The sequence below is a fragment of the Cetorhinus maximus genome, chromosome 4 (assembly GCF_964194155.1).
Source record: "Cetorhinus maximus chromosome 4, sCetMax3.hap1.1, whole genome shotgun sequence".
Taxonomy (NCBI): domain Eukaryota; kingdom Metazoa; phylum Chordata; class Chondrichthyes; order Lamniformes; family Cetorhinidae; genus Cetorhinus; species Cetorhinus maximus.
Window position 1 is genome coordinate 137,293,102 of NC_135882.1, and position 19,461 is coordinate 137,312,562.

Sequence of the window (19,461 nt, forward strand, 5' to 3'; positions counted from 1 at the left end):
GAATAGTAAGTTAATAGGTGAAGTTTGGATGAGGAAGAAAGTAACAAAATCTAAATCAGGGCTACTATGCATATATGTGAATGCACAGAGTACAGTAAATAAGATTGTAGAGTTACAGGCACAGATTGCCATGTGGAAATATGATGTTGTGGCGATAACAGAGACCTGGCTCAAGGAAGGACAGAACTGGGTGTTAAATATTCCTGGGTACAAGGTGTTCAAAAAAGATAGCATTAGTAAATTAGTAATTAGTATTAGTAACAAAATGGTGCTAGAGAAATTAAAGGCTGAAAAATCCCCAGGGCCTGATAATCTACATCCCAGAGTACTAAAGGAAGTGGCCTTGGAAATATTGGATGTATTGGTGGTCATCTTCCAAAATCCTATAGACTCTGAAGCAGTTCCTACAGATTGGAAGGTAGTAAATGTAGCCCCACTATTTAAAAAAGGAGGGAGAGAAAAAACAGAGAATTACAGACCAGTTAGCCTAATATCAGTAGTGGGGAAAATGCTAGAGTCTATTATAAAAGACGTGGTAACAGAACACTTGGAAAGCATTAACGGGATTAGACAAAATCAGCATGGATTTAAGAAAGGGAATTCATGCTTAAAACTGGAGTTTTTTGAGGATGTAACTAGTAGAATAGATAAGGGAGAGCCTGTGGATGTGGTGCATTTGCATTTCAAGGAGGCTTTTGATAAGGTCCCACATAAGACGCTATTGGGCAAAATTAAAGCACATGCGATTGGGGGTAATATACTGGCATGGATTGAGAATTTGTTGACAGACCAGGAACAGGGTGGGAATAAATGGGTCTTTTTCTGGATGGCAGGCGGTGACTAGTCCGCAAAGATCAGTGCTTGAGCCCTAGCTATTCGCTATGACTTGGATTAGGAAACCAAATGCAATATTTCCAAGTTTGCTGATGACACAAAACTGGGCAGGGTTGAGAATTGTGAGGAGGATGCAAGGAGGCTTCAGGGCAATTTAGACAAGTTGTGTCTGGGGGCAAACACATGGCAGATGTAGTATAACGTGGATAAATGAGGTTATATGTTTCGGTGTGAAAAACAGAAAGGCAGAGTATATGGGGAAATGCGGATGTACAAAGGGACCTGGGTGTCCTTGTACACCAGACAATGAAAGTAAACAGGCAGGTACAGCAAGGAATTAGGAAGGCAAATGGTATGTTGGCCTTCGTTGCAAGGGGATTTACGGTCAGAAGTAGGGATGTCTTACTACAGTTATACAAGGCCTTGGTGAGACCACATCTGGGGTATTGCGTGCAGTTTTGGTTTCCCTACCTAAGAAAGGATATACTTGCCATAGAGGGAGTGCAGCGAAGGTTCACTAGGCTGATACCGGGGATGGCCGGATTGTCGTATGAGGAGAGATTGGGTCGACTGGGCCTGTATTCACTAGAGTTTAGAAGAATGAGAGGGGATCTGATTGAAATGTATAAAATTCTAACAGTGCTAGACAGACTAGATGCAGGGAGGATGTTTTCCCTGGTTGGGGAGTCTAGAACCAGGGGCCACAATCTCAAGATATGGGGCAGGCCATTTAGGACTGAGATGAGGAAAATTTCTTCACTCAAGAGGGTGGTCAACTTGTGGAATTCTGTGCCACAGAAGGTTGTGGAGGCTGGGTCACTGAGTATATTCAAGAAAGAAATTGATATTTTTGGATAATAGGGGCATCAAGGGGTATGGAGAGAAAGTGGGAATATGGCATTGAGATAGAGGATCAACCATGATCATACTGAATTGCAGAGCAGGCTCGAAGGGCCGAATGGCCTACTCCTGCTCCTAGTTTCTATAGGAAAGGAAGGAAAGGAGGAGGGATGGTGGTATTGGTTAAGGAGAGCATTGCAGTGCTGGAGAAAGGGAATATCCTAGAGGGTTCAAGGACAGTATCAATTTGGCGAGAGCTAAGGAACAAAAAGGGTGCAATTACATTGCTCGGTGTAGTCTATAGACTGCCAACTAATGAGAAGGACTTAGAAGAACAAATCTGCAGGGAAATTACAGAAAGATGCAAGCATTATAGAGTAGTTATAATGGGTAACTTTAATTACCCGAATGTAGACTGGGACAGTGGTAGTGTAAAGGGTGGAGAGGGGCAAAAGTCCCTAGATAGTGTTCAGGAAAATTTTCTACAACAGCATGTATCCAATTCAACAAGAAAAGATGCACTGTTGGACCTGGTTCTTGGAAATGAGGTGAGCCAAGCAGATTCTGTGTCAGTGGGAGAACATTTAGGAGACAGTGATCATTGTATTGTACGTTTTAGGATAATGATAGAAAAGGATGATAGGCAATCCAAAGTAAGAATAATTGACTGGACGAGAGCCAACTTCGATGGGGCAAGAATAAAGCTGGGCCAGCTAGACTGGAGCGGAAGATTGGTGGGAAAAACTGTAGCTGAAAATTGGCTACCTTCAAAAAAAGAATTGGTTCAGGCACAGTCAAGGTATATTCCATCGAAAGGGAAAGGTAGGACAAACAAATCCTGGATGCAAAAGGAGATAGCTATTAAGACAAAAAAGAAAAAATGTGCTTATGACAGGTCTGAGGTAGAAAATATAATTGAGAACCAAGAAGAAGACAGAAGGTTCAGAGGGGAGGTGAAAAAGCATATTAGAGAAGCAAAAAGTGGTTATGAGAAGAGACTGGCAGCTAACATAAAGTGCTTTATAGGCATATAAATAGTAAAAAGTCAGTAAAAGGCAGAGTAGGGCTGATTAGGGACCTAAAAGGGAATTTTACACATGGGCGAAGGGGCCATGGCTGAGGTATTAAAAGAATACTTTGCCTCAGTGTTTACCAAGGAGGTAGATGCTACCTAGGCCATGGTGACAGACAAGGAAATTCTGTCACTAGAAGGGTTCAAAATTGATGAGGAGGAAGTGTTGAATAGACTGTCAGTACTTAAAGTTGACAAGGCACTGGGGCCGGATGAGATGCAACCAAGGATACTGAAGGAAGCGAGAGTAGAAATTGCAGGGGCCTTAATTTTTCAGTCTTCCCTAGACTGAAGGGGAGGTGCCAGCAGACTGGAGAATTGCAAACATTATGCCCTTGTTCAAAAAAAGGTTGTAAGGATAAGCCCAGCAATTACAGGCCAGTCAGTTTAACTTCAGCGGTGGGCAGGATTCTAGAAACAATTATTCGGGATAGAATTAGTAATCACGTGGAAAAATATGGGTTGGTAAGGAAGAGCCAGCATGGATTTCTAAAGGGAAATCATGTTTAACTAACTTGCTGACTTGCTGGAGTTTTTTTGGAAGAGGTGACAGAAAAGGTCGATGAGGGTAATGCTGTTGATGTGGTGTACATGGACTTTCAAAAGGCATTTGATACAGTGTCACACAACAGACTAATGAAAAAACTTATTGCTCATGGAATAAAATGGACAATAGCAACGTGGATACAAAATTGGCTGAAAAATAGGAAGCAGAGAGCAATGGTCAATGGATATTTTTCGGGCTGGAGGAAGGTTTGTAGTGGAGTTCTCCAGGGGTTGATATTGAGACCCTTGCTTTTCCTGATATATATTAACGATCTAGGTCTTAGTGTGCAGGTGACAATTTCAAAGTTTGCGGACGATACGAAGCTTTGGGAGTGTAGTAAACTGTGAGGAGGATAGTGTAGAACTTCAAAAGGACATAGAAAGTTGGTGGAGTGGGCAGATAGGCAGCAGATAAAGTTCAATGTGGAGAGGCGATGCATTTTAGTAGGGAGAACATGGACAGACAGTATAAAATAAGGGGCAAAATTTTGAAGGAGGTGCAGGAGCATAAAGGCCTGGGTGTTTATGTGCATAGATCATTGAAGGCGGCAGGACAGGTGGAGAGAGCAGTTAATAAAGCATATAGAATCTTGGGCTTTATTCATAGGGGCATAGAGTACAAAAGCAAGGAGGTTATGCTGAATTTATATAAGACACTCGTTAGGCTTCAACCGGAGTATTATATACAGTTCTGGGTGCCACATTATAGGAAGGATGTGAACACACTGGAGACAGTGAAGAACAGGTTTACAAGAATGGTCCCAGGGTTGAGAAACTTCAGTTATGAAGATAGATTGGAGGGGTTGGGATTGTTCTCCTTGGAGAGAAGGTGGTTAAGAGGAGATTTGATAGAGATGTTCAACATCATGAAGGGGCTGGACAGAGTAGATAGGGAGAAATTGTTCCTGCTCGTAAAAGGATCAAGAATGAGAGGTCACAGATTTAAAGTGATTGGCAAAAGAAGCAAATGTGACATTACAAAAAACTTTTTCACAGAACAAGTGGTTCGGGTCTGGAATGCACTGCCTGGAAGTGTGGTGGAGGCAGGTTCAATCGAGGCATTCAAGGGGGCATTAGATGATTATCTGAATAGAAACAACGTGCAGGGGTACAGGGAAAAGGCAGGTCAATGGCACTAGGTCATAGCGCTTAACTGGAGAGCCGGTGCAGACATGATGGGCCAAATGGCCTCCGCCTGTGCCATTAAAATTGAGATCTTTTCTTGTTTAATAAATGTTTTATGCTTTTGTTAAAAGTTCATTAGCTTGTTGTAATAGACCAATTCATTTCTTCCTTTATTTGGGATAAGAAAACACCCAGAATTCATAACGTTTTTCTACAAAGTCCCAAGTAAAGTGGTTTGGCGTTGCCAAATTTTTAGTTTTATCATTGGTCTGCTAATATCCGTAATATTTCTTTTTGGCTTCATTTGGACTCAGCTAGTTTAACATGGGTGCAATTGGAGGCAGCCTCCTGTCAAATTTCCAAGTTATATTCTCTATTTTTTTCACTACACTGCCCTTCACTTTCTTTTGGAGCAAGGTTTTGACTCAGACTTATCAGAAGATAGCTGAAGTCTATTCTCTCTCGTGTACATTCCTCATCTGTACGTGCAAGACATGGATTGCTACAATTTAAAATCTTACATTGTATCCATCTATCCAAGGTGAAGTTATCCAAGATTCATCCAAATCTTGATCCAACCTGTGATAAATGTCATAATGTACTGGTCATGTCCTAAATTGGCTTTGTTTTGGACAAAATTTTTTAGATCACTCACATATTTTCAGTGGCAACATTGACCCTTCTCCTATTACAGCACTCTTTGGAGTGGAACCAAATGGCACCCCTGTTACAAAAATTCAGACTGATGCACTTGTCTTTTCAACATTATTGGCTAGACGTATTATTCTATTAAATTAGAAAGTCTACGCCTCCTTCTTTTACTAATTGGATACATGATCTTGTGCAGAAACTTGAGAAAATAAAGTACGCTATAAGAGGCTCCACTGTTGGATCTTAGCAACCTTTCTTACGTTACTTGAAACTACAGCCCTCTACTTTCATATAACTGACCTTAATTAGGTTGTATGTATTATAACAGGTGAAACTGTATCAGACCTATGGTTGTTGTTGATTTTATTATTTATTTTTCGGGGGGTTGGGAGGTTTTTTTCTTCTCATTCCATCTTTTTCTTCTTCCTCCTACTTCTCTTTCTCTTCCAAATTTAAGTGTATTGAATTATTGCTGTACTGTAAGTTTTTTTGTACAGTTACTCATTATGGCTTGTTAAAATTAATTTAAAAAGAAAAAAAGTTCATTAGCTGACTCCGGTGACTGTTCAGTAGCCCCTCTCCATGTATACGGATGGAGTGTATACAGGATGGATTTCGGGACCAATACGTTGAGGAACTGACTAGAGAACAGACCATCCTAGATTGGGTGTTGTGTAATGTGAAAGGAATAATTGGCAATCTAGTTGTGCGAGGCTTGGGGATGAGCAACCATAATGAGATAGAATTCTTCATCAAGGTGGAGAGTGACATAGTTGATTCTGAGATAAGACCATAAGACACAGGAGCAGAAATTAGGCCATTCGGCCCATCGAGTCTACTTCGCCATTCAATCATGGCTGATAAGTTTCTCAACCCCATTCTCCCGCCTTCTCCCAATAACCTTTGATCCCCTTACCAATCAAGAACCTATCTATCTCGGTCTTAAATACACTCAATGACCTGGCCTCCACAGCCTTCTGTGGCAATGAATTCCATAGATTCACCACTCTCTGGCTAAAGAAGTTTCTCCTCATCTCTGTTCTAAAATGTCTTCCCTTTATTCTGAGGCTGTGCCCTCGGGCTCTCGTCTCTCCTACTAATGGAAACATCTTCCCCACGTGCACTCTATCCAGGCCTTTCAGTATTCTGCAAGTTTCAATCAGATCCCCCCTCATCCTTCTAAACTCCATCGAGAACAGGCCCAGAGTCCTCAAACGTTCCTCATATGTTAAGCATTTCATTCCTGGGATCGTTCTCGTGAACCTCCTCTGGACCCTCTCCAGGGCCAGAACATCCTTCCTGAGATACGGGGCCTAAAATTGCTCACAATATTCTAAATGTAGTCTGACCAGAGCCTTATAAAGCCTCAGCAGCACATCCCTGCTTTTATATTCTAGTCCTCTTGAAATAAATGCCAACATTGCATTTGCCTTCCTAACTACCGCGTCAACCTGCAAGTTAACCTTCAGAGAATCCTGGACTAGGACTCCCAAGTCCCTTTGCACTCCAGATTTCCAAATTCTCTCCCCATTTAGAAAATAGTCTATGCCTCTATTCTTCCTACCAAAGTGCATGACCTCACACTTCCCCACGTTGTATTCCATCTGCCACTTCTTTGCCCATTCTCCTAACCTGTCCAAATCCTTCTGCAGCCTCCCCGCCTCCTCAATACTAACTGTCCCTCCACCTATCTTTGTATCATCTGCAAACTTAGCCAGGATGCCCTCAGTTCCTTCATCTAGATCATTAATGTATAAAGTGAAAAGTTGTGGTCCCAACACTGACCCCTGCGGAACTCCACTAGTCACCGGCCGCCATCCTGAGAAGGACCCCCTTATCCCCATTCTCTGCCTCCTGCCAGACAGCCAATCTTCTATCCATGCTAGTACCTTGCCTCTAACACCATGGGCTCTTATCTTACTGAGCAGCCTCCTGTGCAGTACCTTGTCAAAGGCCTTCTGGAAGTCCAAGTAGATAACAACCATTGGCTCTCCTTTGTCTAACCTACTCGTCACCTCCTCAAAGAATTCTAACAGGTTTGTCAAGCATGACCTCCCCTTGATGAAACCATGCTGACTTTGCACTATTTTACCATGCACTTCCAAGTATTCTGAAATCTCATCCTTAATAATGGACTCTAAAATCTTACCAAGACCGAGGTCAGGCTAATCAGCCTGTAATTTCCCGCCTCTTGCCTCACTCCCTTCTTAAACAGGGGGGTTACATTAGCGATTTTCCAGTCCTCTGGGACCCTCCCTGACTCCAGTGATTCCTGAAAGATCACCACTAACGCCTCCACTATCTCTTCAGCTATCTCCTTCAGAACTCTGGGGTGTAATCCATCTGGTCCAGGTGATTTATCCACCTTCGGACCTTTCAGTTTTCCTAGCACCTTCTCCTTGGTAATGGCCACCATACTCACCTCTGCCCCCCGACTCTCTTGAACTTTGGGAATGTCACTCGTGTCTTCCACTGTGAAGACTGACGCAAAGTACCTTTTCAGTTCCTCCGCCATTTCTTTGTTCCCCACTACTACTTCTCCAGTGTCATTTTCAGCGGCCCAATGTCCACTTTTGCCTCTCTCTTACCCTTTATATATCTAAAAAAACTCTTGCAATCTTCTTTCATATTACTGGTTAGTTTACCCTCATATTTAATCTTCTCCCTCCTTATTTCTTTTTTATTTGTCCTCTGTTGGTCTTTGTAGGCTTCCCAATCCTCTGGTTTCCCACTGCTCTTCGCCGCATTGTATGCTTTCTCTTTAGCTTTTATGCTGTCCCTGGCTTCCCTTGTCAGCCATGGTTGCCTCGTCCTCCCTTTAGTATGCTTCTTCTTCCTAGGGACGAATTTTTGCTGTGGGGAGATTTGGGTTCTGAATCTTAATAAAGGAAACTACAAAGGTATGAGGCGCGAGTTGGCTATGATGGATTGGGAAACATTACTTAAAGGAATGATGGTGGATAGGCAATGGCAAACGTTCAAAGAACACATGGGTGAACTGCAACAATTGTTTATTCCTGTCTGACGCAAAAGTAAAATAGGAAAGGTGGCCAAACCATGGCTTACAAGGGAAATTAGAGATAGTATTAGATGCAAGGAAGAGGCATACAAATTGGCCAGAAAAAATAACAGACCTGAGGATTGGGAGCAGTTTAGAATTCAGCAGAGGAGGAATAAGGGATTGATTAAGAAGGGGAAAATAGAGTACGAGAGTAAGCTTGCAGGGAACATAAAAACTGACTGTAAAAGTTTCTATAGGTATGTGAAGAGAAAAACATTGGTGAAGACAAATGTAGGTCCCTTACAGTCAGAAACAGGGGAATTTATAATGGGGAACAAAGAAATGGCTGACCAACTAAATACATACTTTGGTTCTGTCTTCACAAAGGAGGACACTAATAACATACAAGAAATGTCGGGGAACACAGGGTTTAGTAAGAGGGAGGAACTGAAAGAAATCAGTATTAGTAGGGAAATGGTGTTGGAGAAATTGATGGGATTGAAGGCCGATAAATCCCCAAGTCCTAATCTACATCCCAGAGTACTTAAGTGGCCCTAGAAATAGTGGATGCATTGGTGGTCATCTTCTGAGATTCTATAAACTTTGCAACAGTTCCTACAGATTGGAGGGTAGCTAATGTAACCCCACTATTTAAAAAGAGAGATAGAGTGAAAACAGGGAATTACAGACCAGTCAGGCTGACGTCGGTAGTGGGGAAAATTCTAGAGTCCATTATAAAAGATTTAATAGCTGAGCACTTGGAAAGCAGTGGCAGAATCGGACAGGGTCAGCATGGATTTATGAAAGGGAAATCATGCTTGACAAATCTACAGGAATTTTTCGAGAATGTAACTAGTAGAGTTGATGAGGGAGAGCCAGTGGATGTAGTTTATTTGGACTTTCAGAAGGCTTTCTACAAAATCCCACATAAGAGATTAGCATGTAAAATTAAAGCGCATGGGATTGGGGGTAGTGTACTGAGACAGATAGAAAACTGGTTGGCAGACAGGAAATAAAGAGTAGGAATAATTGGGTCTTTTTCCGAATGGCAGGCAGTGACTAGTGGGGTAACGCAGGGATCGGTGCTGGGGCCCCAGATATTCACAATATATATTAATGATTTTGATGAGGGAACTAAATGTAATCTCTCCAAATTTGCAGATGACACAAAGCTGGGTGGGAGGGTGAGCTGTGAGGAGGTTGCAGAGATGCTTCAGTGTGATCTGGGCAAGCTGAGTGAGTGGGTAAACGCATGGCAGATGCAGTATAATATGGATAAATGTGAGGTTATCCACTTTGGCAGCAAAAACAGGAAGGCAGATTACCTGAATGGCTTTAAATTGAGAGAGGGGGATGTGCAACGAGACCTGGGTGTCCTTGTACACCAGTCGCTGAAGGTAAGCATGCAGGTGCAGCAGGCGTTAAAGGCAGCAAATGGTATGTTGGCCTTCATAGCGAGAGGATTTGAATACAGGAGCAGGGATGTTTTGCTGCAACTATACAGGGCCTTGGTGAGACCACACTTGGAATATTGTGTGCCGTTTTGGTCTCCTTATCTGAGGAAGGATGTTCTTGTTATAGAGGGAATGCAGCGAAGGTTTACCAGACTGATGCCTGGGATGGCTGGACTGACACTTGAGGAGAGATTGAGTCAGTTAGGATTATATTCGCTGGAGTTCAGAAAAATGAGGGGGGGATCTCTTGAAACCTATAAAATTCTAACAGGACTATACAGGGTAGATGCAGGAAGGATGTTCCCGATGGTGGGGGTGTCCAGTGCCAGAGGTCACACACAGTCTGAGGATACGGGATAGACCATTTAGTACTGAGATGAGGGGAAATTCCTTCATCCAGAATGGTGAGCCTGTGGAATTCGCTACCACAGAAAGTAGTTGAGGCCAAAACATTGTATGTTTTCAAGAAGGTGTTAGATATAGCTCTTGGGACGAAAGGGATCAAAGGATATGGGGAGAAAGCGGGAGCAGGCCATTGAGTTGGATGATCAGCCATGATCATAATGAATGGCGGAGCAGGCTCGAAAGGCCTAATGGCCTACTCTGGCTCCTATTTTCTATGTTTCTAAGTATCTAAACAAAATTAAAAGTTAGGATCCATCAAGCTGGGTTCCACCCTGGGATCAGGCGCGTCCAGTGGTAACCTCAGCTGGGGATCATAATACCATCAAAAAGCCTCCTCTAAGTGTCAGGTGATGGCAGCAGTCGGACCAGCCAAAATAACTACTCCAGATCCTCCAATCACAGGTTCCCTCTCTCCCACCCTTATGCTCCTCCAATCATAGATTCTGTCTTTTGAGGGGCAGCAAGAGTGGGAAAAGAGGGAACCTGTGATTGGAGGAACTGGAGCAGCATGGGACACAGAATTTGCGATTGGAGCAGCAACTCCTCACAGATTCGGTCTCTTCCACGTACAGGAAATTTTTTCTCATTCGTCACCCCCATCATTTATTTTTCATGGGTTTTTTGGGGGCTTTCGAGGGAGAATTCGTCCACTGCCCTGGGTATTTTGAATCCTGCTATGTGCTGAGCAACTGCTTAGTGCAACTGTTGCAAAGGCACAGCAGGAAAAGACCATCATCTGAGGCCTTTTAGCCATTAGTACATTGAGGGGCTGGAAACTGGATAAAACCCCTCAGGCTAGATGTCTGACATGTAACAGAAACATAGAAAATAGGAGTAGGCCATTTGGCCCTTCGAGCCTGCTCCGCCATTCATCAAGATCATGGCTGATCATCCAACTCAATAGCCTGCTCCCGCTTTCTCCCCACATCCTTTGATTCCTTTCGCCCCAAGAGCTATATCTAACTCCTTCTTGAAAACATACAATGTTTTGGCCTCAACTACTTTCAGTGGTAGCAAATTCCACAGGCTCACCACTCCCTGGGTGAAGTAATTTCTCCTCATCTCAGGAGATGAACCTTATAAATATTAATTGTGGTTATAAATGTAGTGAGTAACATACAGTATTGGAAGAAACTGATTTGATTTGCACCTTGACATGACCTGTCAAAGTTGATACTACATAACGGACTATTATAAATGTTATGCATAAAGTATATTTTTGGGAAGAAAAGCTCTTTGGTAAGCCAAAACAATAGCGACAGTGGGCTCAAATTTAACTCTGTGCACTTGATGGCTTTTGAATGAGTTAAAATCTCAGCCTGTATTCTGCATTCATTCTGACAAACTCCTGGGACAAATGACAATTCAGGAGCGAGACACTGGGGAGGGAGTTTGCTGCCTTTAAGGTGTCAAATACCAGTGACAGGAATACTGCACACAGGCCACCAACACCACCTTATTAAACTAAATCTGTTTTAAACCAGTTGGTGAAATAAGTGTACAGATGGAGGCAATTGCATAACAAAGATATGAAGTACCATTAGACTACTCCTCTGTGCTGTGACCATTATATGATTCTAAAGATCAGAAGAGGTTAAATCTGCATAAAATTACATTTTCATTCATGTGTTTAATATATTGTGGAGAAGTCTGTAGTTAGAAAAATCTAGCAGTAAAACACCCAAATCAGTCATTAAATTATTTTTTACGCTTGAATCCCTTATCAAGCATCAGCAGCCTACGATACTTTCATTAAACTCTCACTAGAGGCAGGGCAATAACAGGCAACAGGCTATTGGACTCTAGGGTGCAGGGAGTCACAGGAAGTAGGAAACAACCAAACAAATCCTTTCCTCTTCCAACACTAGCACACGTGCACTTGCGACAGAAATACGGCACAACCATCAGGGGCAAGATTCCTTCCCCTTTTTTTTCCTTTTTACCAACTACTTTCACTTAGATACACTTTTAACATGGTAAAAAGTCCATTATACTTCACAGAAGTGTTAAGCAAAATGTGACATGGGAGTCACACATGAGGATATTAGGACAGATGACCAAAAGCTTGCTCAAGGATGTAGGTTTTAAGTAGCTTCCCTTAAGGAGGAAAGAAAGGTTAAGAGGGAACCCACTGATGAAGAGAATTCCGGAACTTAGGGGCATGGCAGTGAAAACGCAGAGCTATTAAATAGCAGATGTACAAGAGGCCAGAAATGGAGAAGAGCAGAGATCTCAGAATCTCGGAGATTTATAGCAAGTTACAGAGATAGGGAAGGGCAAAACGATGAAGGAATTTGAAAACAAGGGTGGGAATTTTATAACTGAAGCTTTATTGGACTGGAAGCCAGTCAATGAGCACAGAGGTGGTGGGTGAATTTGGTCATGGGCAACAAGTTTTGGATGGCCTCAAGTTTATGAAAGGTAAAAGATGGATGCCCATCAAGGAGAGCATTGGAATTATCAAGTCTAAAGGTAACAAAGGCATGGTTTCAGCAGATGAGCTGAGGTAGGGAAAAGTCAAGTGATGTTATGGGGGTGGAAGTGGACAGTCTTGGTTACGGCACTAAAGTTCATCTCAGTGTCAAAAATGACATGAAGGTTGTAAAATCTGCTTCAGCCTTAGACAGTTCCCAGGGAGAGGGATGGAATCAGTGGTTAGGGAATGGACTTCTTGGTGGTCCTTGGCTCCAGGCTTCCCTCTATTTATGTGGATTAAATTTCTACTCATCCAGTACGGGATGTCATAAAGTCAGATGGACAATTTAGAGACAGTAGTGGGGTCAAGAGAGGTGCTGATGACATAGAGCTAGGGGTTTTCAGTGCACATGTAACCTGACTTTGCGATTTTGGATGATGTCACCAAGAAGCAGCATGTAGGTGAGAAATAGAAGGGAGCTATGGGTAAATCTGTGCAGGACATCAGGTAACAATGATTCAAATGTGACACGCAGTTCTGGGAAAGGTCTGCATGGGTCTGGGAGGCAACATGTTCAAAGGCAACGGAGAGGAAAAGGAGGTTGGAGATGGAATGGTAGTTTACAAGGACAGTAGAGCGAAGGGTGGGTTTTTTGAGAAGAGGAGTGTGACAGGAGGCTTGAATGTAGGGATAGCTGCACCTCAGCAGAGAGAACCATTGACAATATCGGTTAACATGTGGACCAGAAAGAGTGGTCCAAGAAGTTAAAGATAAGTGGCCAGCAGTTTGGTGGGAATAGAATCAAGGAAGCAGAAGGTGGGTCTCAGGGACAAGATGAACTCAGAAAGGTCACAAGGGGAGATCAGAAAGAAGCTACAGAAAGATGAAAGTTTGAGGCTCGAACAGGCCTCGTTGGAAATTTAGCCCAGTGGGCTTGGAAAGGAGGAAAGCAACAAAGCTAGCCGAACAGGTGGTCTTAGTCATAGTGATAAAGAAGCTCATGAGCTCCTCATATGCTGTGGGAGGTGAGACAGAAGAGAGGGGTTGAAGGCAATTTGCAATGAAGAGAAGTCAAGCATTTAAGGATAATCCAGGAATAGTGAGCAATTTTAGCAGCAGGCAAAGACCAATACTGCTTTTTGTGGTCCAGACAGGTCTGGTGATAAATGGATAAAGCAGTTCTCTGCCATAAGCATTCAAGTCTACATTCTTTGGACTTTAGGCAGTAAAGATGAAGGCCATACAGCGGCAGTAAAGGCAATTGGCTCTTTACCACGTTCTAGCCTACGTTAGTCAGGAGAGATTCAGTGTCACTGCTCATTTTCAAGCCCCTGGCCCAATTCTAACTAAAATACAAATCAGGCATACAATGTCTATAGTCTGGTTCCATTGACACAAGGGTATGTGTGTCTGCATGGAGATGGGGGGGAATCATGAAACAATGAAATATTCAGTAATTATCCAAAACCAAGTCTAATCTATAATAAGCTGTTAATTGGCAGTCTTTTAAGTGCCAATGCTTTTTTAACTCCTTAGTAATTGGATATACTGGAAATGCTACAGGACTGGCAACATCCATAAGGAGAGAAGACAGGTTTACACATTAGGTTACAGACCCCCTACCAGACAAGGCAGACCCTAGTTCTGACCAAGTTCTAAATTGTCATCTCAGATAAATTGAGAGAGATTGCAGAGATCTGAGGTTCAGAGGGATCTGGGTGTCCTCACGCAATGATCACAAAAGGCTAGTATGCAGGTACAGCAAGTAATTAGGAAAGCCAATAGAATGTTATCGTTTATTGCAAGAGGGATTGATTACAATTCAAATGTGACACGCAGTTCTGGGAAAGGTAGGCATGGGTCTGGGAGGCAACACGCTCAAAGACAATGAAGAGGAAAGGGGGGGTTGGAGATGGAGTGGTAGTTTACGAGGACAGAAGAGCGAAGGGTGGGTTTTTGAGGAGTATGACAGGAGACTTGAATGTAGTGAGAGCTGTACCTCAGCAGAGAGAACCATTACAATTTGTAATCAAGTAGGAGGTCATGCTTCAGTTATTCAGGCACTGGTGATACCAGTATAGTACAGTATTGGTCTCCTTATTTAAGGAAAAATTGAACTGCTTCTAACGCATTTACGAGAAGGTTTACTTGACTAATACTCAGAATGGGTAGGTTGTCTTATGAGGAAAGGTTGGACAGCTTAAGCTTGTGTCCACTGGAGTTTAGAAGAGTAAGAGGTGACTTGATTGAGATCTTTTAAGATCCTGAGGGGTCTTGACAGTGTAGATGTGGAGGGAATGATTCCTCTTGTGGGAGAATCTAGAACTAGGGGTCACTTTTTAAAAATAAGGGGTCGCTCATTTAAGACAAAATGAGAAGAAATTTTTTCTCTCAGAGGGTCATGAGGCTTTGGAACTCTCTTCCTCAAAAGGCAGTGGAAGCAGTCTTTGAATATTTTTAAGGCAGTGCTGGATAGATTATTGCTTAACAAGGGGGTGAAAGGTTATCAGGGGTAGGCAGGAATGTGGAGTATAGGTTACAATCAGTTCAGCCATGATCTTAATGAATGGCAGAGCAGGCTCAAGGGGCCAAGTGGCCTACTCCTGCTCCTAATTCTTATCTTCATATGTGACTAAATCTGTTATTAAAGTTAGCTTTGGGTATACACATGACCAAATTAATAGCTTAACTTCTCAAAATAGAGTTTATGGGTTGAGAACAAAATCAGCTTTAAATTCAACATTTCCTAACAAATTCACTCCAAATCCAAACCAAAATCTGGAATTTGGCAAGTAGAAAAATTACATTTGAGACTTATTGAAAATAAATAAGAAAACAAAATTAAACTAATTGAAAAGCACATTGTCCAAAATTTAACAACTGGAAAATATATATCTAAAATTATATATACATATAAAGAGAGAGAATATAGAATACAGATGTACAGAGGAGATATATATATATATATATATATATATATACACATTCTATGTATATAGCACCTTTATAAGAGTAAAACATCCCAAAGTACTTCACAGGAGTATTATGAAACCAAATTTGACATCGCTGGGTCAAAATCCTGGAACTCCCTTCCTAACAGCACTGTGGGCGCACCAACACTACATGGGCTGCAGTGGTTCAAGAAGGCAGCACACCACCGCCTTCTCAAGGGCAATTAGGGATGGGCAATAAATGCTGGCCCAGCCAGCGAAGCCCACATCCCATGAATGGATAAAAAACCAACCACATAAGATTATATTAGGGCAGATGAACAAAAGCTTGGTCAAATAGGTTTTGAGAAGCATCTTAAAGGAGGAAAGCAAGCTAGTGAGGCAGAGAGATTTAGGGAAGGAATTCTATAATTTATGGCCTTGTCAGCCGAAGGCATGGCCAATAATGTGAAGCAATTAAAATCAGGGATGCTCAAAGGCCAGAATTTGAAAAATTGCCTTCACAGCGCCTTTCACAGCCAATTCAGTATTTTTGAAGTGTAATCTCTGTTGCGGTGTGGGAAACCTGACAGCCAATTTGCACACAGCAAGCACCCACAACAGTAATGTGATCAAGGAATAAATATTCATCAGGACATCTGGGAGAACATCCCTGCTCTTCTTCAAAATACCATAGATCAAGTTGACTGTTGAAGCTTCGAAAAGTCCTTTCAAAAATAAGAGTCAACTTATACGCCGAGTGTTAAACGTATCAAGCCAAGCAGCAAAAGGAATGTAAATACTTGGACTCGTCTCCTTTGGGAGGCACTAAAAAATTGTGCACCACTCACTTGGAAAGATGGCAACGCCAAACTCAACACTTTTTGGGAGAGGAGGAATATTTTCAATATTTTATTTAATAAATCCAGTTTGTTCTGGCACCTTGCAATAGATATTTGTGCAGAAATAAAATTAAGTACTTTCCGCACGTCTATCTGCACCCAGCAAAGGAAACGAGAGATGAACCGAACATATATATAAAATTCTATGGTAAAATTCCAGCTTTTCCCTCCCTCTCTATTATAATCTGTCAGTAGAAAAACAACATATTGGACCATCAATCTGGAGCTTTGTCCATTGGGTTTTTTTTTTAAAACAGGTCACATAAAACAGTAAGAAAAATGTTAATAACTGGGAGGAAAAATTTAGCATATATTTTATTGTAAATTCACAACATGGCTTCAATAAATGATTACTTTTAAAGTTTTAGATTTTTTTTCATTTAACTATAAAGTTCAGCAATGTTTCCCCATGGTATGACTGAATTCATACAATTTAAGAGCATTTCAACATTTTTAAAACAAGAATGCTTTTGAAATTGGTATAATCCAGGTGGACTGAGGAAATTTCTTACCAGAAAAGGGGAGAAGGCTGAATTATATGCCACGTATAGGCCTAAACAAGCATTTTGGCACAGAGAAAGTGGGGTAGTCTTATACGAGGAGTTGACTTATATGCCATAATCAATGGTAGTGCCATAGTTGGACTCATACCTAGGGCAAAGGAAGAAGGCTGCAGTTGTTGGAAGGCAATCATCTCAGTCCAAGGACATCACTCCAGGAGTTCCTCAGGATAGTGTCCTAGGCCCAACCATCCTCAGCTACTTCATCAATGACCTTCCCTCCATCATAAGGTCAGAAGTGAGGGTGTTCGCCGATGATTGCACAATGTTCGGCACCATTCACAACTCCTCAAATACTGAAGCAGTCAGTGTCCGCATGCAACAAGACCTGGACAACATTCAGGCTTGGGCTATAAATGGCAAGTAACATTTGCACCACACAAGTGCCAGGCAATGACCATCTTCAACAAGAGAGAATCTAACCATCTCCCCATGACATTCACTGGCATTACCATCACGGAATCCACCAGCATTAACATTCCAGGGGTTACCAGTGACCAGAAATTGAACTAGACCAGCACTATAAATATTGTGACTACAAGAGCAGGTAAGACACCAGGAATTTTGAGGTGGGTATCTCACCTCCTGACTCCCCAAAGCCTGGCCACAATCTACAAGGCACGTCAGGAGTGTGATGGCATACTCTTCACTTGCCTGGACAAGTGCGGTGCCAACAACACTTGTGCAGCATGACACCATCCAGAATAAAGCAGTCCGCTTGATTGGTACCCATCCACCAATGCACATTAGCAGCAGTGTGTTCTATATATAAGATGCACTCAGCAACTCAACAAGGCTCCTCTGACAGCACCTTCAAACCCACAACTGCTACAACCTAAGACAAGGGCAGCAGACACATGGTAATACCACTGCTTGCAAGCTCCCCTCCAAGCCACACATCATATCCTGACTTGGAACTATATCACCATTCCTTCACTGCATCCTTCGCTGGATCACAATCCTGGAACTCTCTTCCCAACAGCAATGTGGCTGTACTTACACCACATGGACTGCAGCTGATCAAGAAGGCAGCTCACCACCACCAAATGTTGGCCTTGCCAGTGACACCTACATCCCATAAAAGAATTAAAACAAAAAAGATCCATTGAATCCAGAGAGGGCAGACCAGGCCTCAATTTAATGTCGCATCCAAAAGGCTACACCTCCCTTAGTACTGTACTGCAGCCTTGATTTTTCTGTTCAAGTCCTGGAGTGAGATTTGGACCAACACCCTTCTGACTCGGTGTTGCTACGAACTGAGCCACAGCTGACACACTAGCCATAGTGTGATGGTGTGGATGCGGTCTGAAGCCTATCACGGGTCGAGTATAACACTAAAGTTACAAATGGGCTGGTTCAGCCTCAGACAGCTGCCAGGAAGAGGGATGAAGTCAATGGCTACAGAATGATAGGGCGAAAAAAGGGACAACAAATCAATTTGTAAAACAAAAATTCTAAAACTTTAAAATGTCTGAAAGGTGGAACATACACATAGAAAAATGTGATTGTTTGTAAAATATCAAGAGTTGTGCTGAAGGGCAGCAACAGCGAAACAGGGCCTGAGTCAGGTTGTTGGGAGTCACTGGGATTCAGCAAAAATATTCTTGGAGGCCCGAGTGACACAAGCCTCCTCCCTCCCTGCCGACTTGAACTCCCTGGCCTTACTAGTGTTCAAAACAATGAGACTGAGATGGAGAATACCGAGTATGTTCTCGCCGTTCACCCCATTCTTCGTCGTTGTTATTTACCTGTCGGACGGCGCTGGCGAAAGGAAACTCCCCGGCTTCCTTCAAGTCGAGCCAGATCATCGGCATCCGCGGCACGGCCTCCATGTTGAGAGGGCGACCAGGACCAACCGGAAGTCGGGCTCCTACCAGCGAATGTGACATCATTGGGAAGCCGGCGGGCATTCTGGGACTTGTAGTTCAGCCCGAGGATTGCTGGAAGCTTCTGTCTCCACCACTTAAGGGAAGGGATTGCGACAAGTAACGAAATATTAAAATTGAATTTGAGTCATGCCGCTCGAACCCTCTCATAAATCAAAAGAAAAACTCCTAAAAATCAAGAGAATTGGCATAAAAATCATGAGTTGCAATTTCTCTTCAAATTTTTATTAATGGAATAATGCGGAGGCTGGAAATCTACAACAAATACAGAAAATGCTGGAAATACACAGCAGGTGATGGCAGAATCTGTGGAGAGGGAAACAAGAGTTAACATTTTCAGGTCTGTGACCATTCATGAGAACTGGCAAAAGTTAGAAAACTAATAGATTTAGAGCAAGCTCTCTTTTATTAACATTAGTGGTTTATTTAATCTCTAACAGGCCAGAGCTCTTTACAAAAAAATTATCACTGCATCTGAAAATGCTTACAAAATGCCAAAAAAAACCTACCTGACCTGACATCCCTGCACATGTTGAACTCCACTCTCTGACCACAGTAAAATGATACAGCACAAAAGCAGGCCATTCAACCCGTTGTGCCTGTGCCAGCCCTTTGGTATAGCAACCGAATTAGTCGCAGTCCCTATACTTTCCCCCATACCCCAACATTTTTTTTTATATGCATTCATGGACGTGGCTGGCTAGGACAGCATTTATTGCCCAATCCTAATTGCACTTATGAAGGTGGTGGTGAGCTACCATCTTGAACCGCTGCAGTCCATGTATTGTAGGTACACACACATTGATGTTAGGAAGGGAGTTCCAGGATTTTGACCCAGC

The 19,461-nt window shown here is 42.5% G+C and overlaps 1 protein-coding gene across 1 annotated transcript in view; it reads right to left on the bottom strand.

The window, feature by feature from the left end:
• ptpn23a (protein tyrosine phosphatase, non-receptor type 23, a) overlaps positions 1-18,594 on the bottom strand; it is a 109,683-nt gene extending 91,089 nt beyond the window's left edge. Inside the window, exon 1 of the mRNA XM_078540910.1 lies at positions 18,485-18,594. Within this exon, the coding sequence (XP_078397036.1) occupies positions 18,485-18,568 (84 nt within the window). The 5' untranslated portion in view covers positions 18,569-18,594. The remainder of the gene's footprint in view (positions 1-18,484) is intronic.
• Positions 18,595-19,461: the final 867 nt, after the last annotated feature.